General features: G+C 34.7%; 1 protein-coding gene across 3 annotated transcripts; it reads right to left on the bottom strand.

The window, feature by feature from the left end:
- Window positions 1-274: 274 nt before the first annotated feature.
- On the bottom strand, window positions 275-4,700 carry LOC107862333 (PLASMODESMATA CALLOSE-BINDING PROTEIN 3). 3 transcript variants are annotated; one of them, XM_016707869.2, is made up of 4 exons: window positions 4,312-4,700; window positions 3,498-3,734; window positions 3,294-3,327; window positions 275-691 (listed from the first exon to the last, which is right to left on the bottom strand). In XM_016707869.2, exons 1-4 carry the CDS (start codon window positions 4,361-4,363, stop codon window positions 460-462), a joined length of 555 nt encoding a protein of 184 aa, XP_016563355.1. In that variant the 5' UTR covers window positions 4,364-4,700; the 3' UTR covers window positions 275-459. The 3 variants fall into 3 exon arrangements, with proteins under 3 accessions (XP_016563355.1, XP_016563354.1, XP_016563357.1); XM_016707868.2 differs by having other exon boundaries at window positions 275-688; window positions 3,455-3,734; window positions 4,312-4,618; XM_016707871.2 differs by having other exon boundaries at window positions 275-688; window positions 4,312-4,606.

Below are 4,700 nucleotides of genomic sequence, written 5' to 3'. Positions count from 1 at the left end.
CTGCTACAAAATGACGCTCATTATTTTTTCAAAACTAGTTAATTTGCTCACAATTCGATAGTAATAAAACACATCATTGAACTAAATGAGTCTGGTGGAATATGCATGGGAACTTCCCTGTTAAATGAATCTTACGTGTGAACCTGAATTAGTCGAAACGCCAAAATAGATACTGAATATAGAAAACCAAATAAAAAACCTTTGAAGTCATTTCTTGGGAAAAGGGGAAAGAGTTGAAAGGGTCACATTGATCACAATATAAACCAACTAGAGAGGAGTCAAAAAACTATTAACTTTGACATCAAAAACAAATTCGAACCACTCCAAACATACCAACAATTATAATAATATAACATCACATGCATATATAGGTACATGCCCCCTTCTGCTCATACAATTTTGACATAAACCCCACAACTATCCTATGGTACACAAACAGTGGAACTTCTCTTATTCAGATCAAAATAATGCAAGTGCAGAAATAATGCTAGTAACTGTCATAAAGGAAAACAGGGTCCCCTGTTGAAATGAAATCCCACCATGGCTTATATCTGTGTTCATGCCAGCACCCGACGGGCCTAAACCGTTGTTGACACCTCCTAATACGCCTGAGTTTGGATTTGTAACGTAAGGAGATCCGCCGGTGTTGGCTGTGCCCGTGGTGGGGCCGGTGGTCGTCGGAGTGGTGCTACTAAATAAAGAGGAAGTAACTTGTCATGTGTTAATTCCATATATCAATTAGGGACACAAGTGATCAAGAGGAAAATAGAAGAAAAATATACAGTAATGGAATGTGTAGTCTAGAATTTGAAGTAAGATTATGCCACCTACCTATACCTCTTTAGTTCAATCAATCACTACATCATGTGCAAAAACAACTATAAAAAACATCGTAGTGGCTAAACACTTTAGCCATCACAATTTTTTCCGTAACATGTCAGAGCAAACAGCTAGTCAAGCCATCAAAATATAACTCTTTAGTCCAATTAGTTTCATGTAATTTGAAGCCAACATTGCACCCTTAGCGTCATGTCAAAATGTTAGGATTCAAATAACAGAGGTGGCCCTAGTTTAGAGGTTGCAAGTTCACATTTCATTTAGATTCTATTCATGTCGTCATAAATTCACCTAATATTTAATATTTCTCTGTAAATCTAGTTATTATTATATAAATGGAAAATTGCAATAAAAACTCATAAACTTAAAAATTTCAAATCAGTTTCTAACGTGAGGTCTAGGGTAGCATACATCAAATATAGTACTGTTAGGAAAGGTCTTTAGTTGGATGTAACATTATGTCCAAAAAAATCACACACACACACCACATTATCTAAGCATCAGTTCCTATTGGAAGGCCTTTTTACAGTTTTCAATTACTCATTTACATTACTAGCAAACATCAACTTGTTACTACTATTCAATGAGGACAAAGACCACTCACTATCTAATGTCCAGAGTGTCTGATCATGACATTTATAACCCCACCCCCACCAACTTTTGACCACTTGATTTTATTCAGTTCTACTGTTTTTAACCTCTCTCACAGTATTAACTTTGAATCCTTTTGATCATGAAAATTAATTATTTTATCGAGAATTACTGGGTGGTTATATAGTTTCAAATTTTCACTTGGAGTTGAATCTCAAATTTGAAAAGTGGTTCAAACATGTTTTCCAACTTCATCGCCAATAATTGTTTTTCTTGAAAAAAAAAGATAAAGTGCTCTATTCTCTTCTTTGTAAAAAACATAGCCAAAGTGAGTGTCATCTTCAACTTTATAAATTCCAAATAAAATTAAAATATCTATGGCCAATCGCCTACATTGTATTCCATAATACGTGGATTTTTTTTTTTAAACTGAAAAGTGAAAATGTGAATATTTGGACGTACGTTCAATAATTGCAGCATTGTGAAAAAGCTACCAAAAGAGTGAAAAAGAAAAGAAAATTCCAATAATTTTGTCAATCAGTCAAAAGGATGATGATGCCAAATTGCCAATGCAATAGACTTTTCAACATTAAAGACAAAAAGAGCTCATAGAGATTAGATCAAAAGTGAAAAAGAAAATTAATTAGAGGTGATTAGACTTAAATTGGCAAATATGAATGGTTCATTAATTACAGTAATTAGAAAGATGAAAACATGCTTTATAACCGTATACTTTATCGAGAATAACAAAAAGAGACAAATAGGAGAAAAAGGAAACAGGGCCTAGAAAACAAAAGAGGACAATAGAAGAAAAAGGAAATAGAAACTTTAGATCTCACTATTTGGACTAGGTAGTAAAAATACTCTAGTTTATAACTTTATATCATGAATTAAGCTAATGTTGTTTGAAAGTTGATATTGTATTTAACCAAGAGCCAAACAAATGGCCAAGGAATGAAGTAGATAAATATTTCATCCACAAAATTCAAAATATGCTAAAGTGTCATACATAGCACTTTTACTATAGTACAACTTTTTCATGTACCACATATAATGCCAAGGAAATTCAATACTTCATGTACAAAATATTTTTATCCTTTTTGTGCAGTACGAATTCAACTTGAACCCCTAGACATTAGCTGTGCATTAAAAAAGTGAAGAGAGCAATAAGTGCTAATATAGCTTATAGCATGTGTTTTAAGATATGCAAAACCTTAACATTGAAAAGCATGGTTGGTTTAGTTTTGACTCCAAGTGGACCAAAACTGATGGGAGTTGCTCTGATTGCATTGTAGAGTGTAGAGGGTACAGAAATTACAACTACTTAAATATGCTTCCTGGCTGGCTATGTAATAAATAGGAAATGTGTTAGCTATCACAAGAAAGAACAACCAGCACACCCCTTTACAATAACATTGTAGTCTCACCAGGGAAATCTAGCGAGGATAGTGTACTCAGTCTTATTCCTATCTGCTGCTGAAGATAGATACATTATTTTCGACAAACTCTACCCCTCTGAGTTGTTAAATTTCGTGCATGGACGCCTTGAATATGTAAATGATTTAACTATTTACAACACTAATTAATGTCCGCAATCAGAATAAGAATTTTTCACCTATCTAAATTAACAATGAAGAGATCTTCCACTAGTACATATCAACATGTACCAAGTTATATCAAGGGCGAAAATGTTAACCTTTTCATATTTTGAACTCTAGTTACCCATAACCTTGCTCCACTACTACATATATATAATACCCTATATTATATTTTCAAGATGTAATTACAGTTTAAATAGATTCATCTAATAGTGTAAAATTTTATTAGGAAAGTTATGGAGGACCTGTAAAGTGAAGATTCAGTACCTTGCAGTAGCAGGATAAACACAGCCAGCTGGGCCTGTAGTAGTAGGATCCCAAAAAAAAGAAGATGCATGAGCAACATTTATAACCAGTCACCACCAAAATAATTATCTCAAAAATAATACTACTCCTTACTACACTTATGTACTAGAGGTCCTACATACAGAGTGTATGGTGAAATAACTTGACTGATTTTTGCTTGCTTACTGGGGTCAGTTGCGGTAACAGTGGCGGTGCCAGAAAAATCACATGACCCGGCAGCTTGGCCCTTCTTCTGGAAATAGCTGTTTACAGCAAAATTGCAGTGAGCTCTTACGCTATTCGGGTTAAAACAAGGTCCGTTTTGATGGATCGGGTTGCAATCCGCCCCGGCTCCACAAGCATAGTCCAGTGTCTTTTGCAACACTGAATCACTCAATCCTTTGCAAGCGCACCATGCAGCATCTACCATTCACACAGAAATATCAATGAAGAGCAAAATTTGGTGACCATATACTTGTAGCCCATTTGTCCGTGAAAAATGATATTTGAAAATTAGAGTTGTGTTTAGTCACTTTAAAAATTTTGTGAATGACTTGAATTTAAAACAACATTTTGGTATTTTCCAAATTTCAGATCAACTTAAATTTTAATTTCCAAAGATATGCTCCGAGGAAACAGTAAAACAATATTCATGGACAAACGGCAACTTAATTATTACAAGGTCTTGTTTTTAAATGAGAAGGTAAGAAAAATGAAGTTGCAGCTCGAAAACAGAGATAATTTTGCAAATATAGAAAGAACAAAAAGGTGGATATCAGTGTCTAAAGGCAGACAATAACAGGGTAGAGACTGATCCAGAGTTCAAAGTTTATGAGTTCATATGACAGCTCAAGTTAATGTACACAATAATAACCACATTCACAGTCAATATATACTACTAGATATTCAAAAATAGTACGGAGTAGTCCGAACAAAAGCTATTGAATTCTCGTGTGGATCCACCGTTGAATTTAAGACAAGGAAAAATAAAGGAACTTACTTGAGTGGCCGGCCATGGCCAAAAGGAGGAGTGCAAATACAAAAGCAGACATGATAAGATGAGGATAAACAGAGGCTGGGGATGAAGAAAGGTGCAGAAGATAAAACACACTAATGTTGGTTATTTGTGAGTGTGAAAAGGGTGAGGACTGAGGAGTGCTCTGTGTTGGGCAAAGTGACTGGATTTTTCATACACAAAAATACAACAAAGGTGATACAGTGATGAGGATTTAGAGCTGTGACCCCACTTGGTGGCCTTACCTTTTTTTCCAAAAAAAATAAAATTGAGGCTATAGTGCATTGAGCCTCAACCACCTTTTTTTTTTTTTTTTTTTCCCAATGTAGCAACTTGTAAGGAAGAATGGGAAAATTTTATCCTGGTTGAGGTCC

This window comes from Capsicum annuum, chromosome 3 (genome assembly GCF_002878395.1).
Source record: "Capsicum annuum cultivar UCD-10X-F1 chromosome 3, UCD10Xv1.1, whole genome shotgun sequence".
NCBI classification, from domain to species: Eukaryota; Viridiplantae; Streptophyta; class Magnoliopsida; order Solanales; family Solanaceae; genus Capsicum; species Capsicum annuum.
This window is presented reverse-complemented; position numbering and strand designations above follow the sequence as displayed.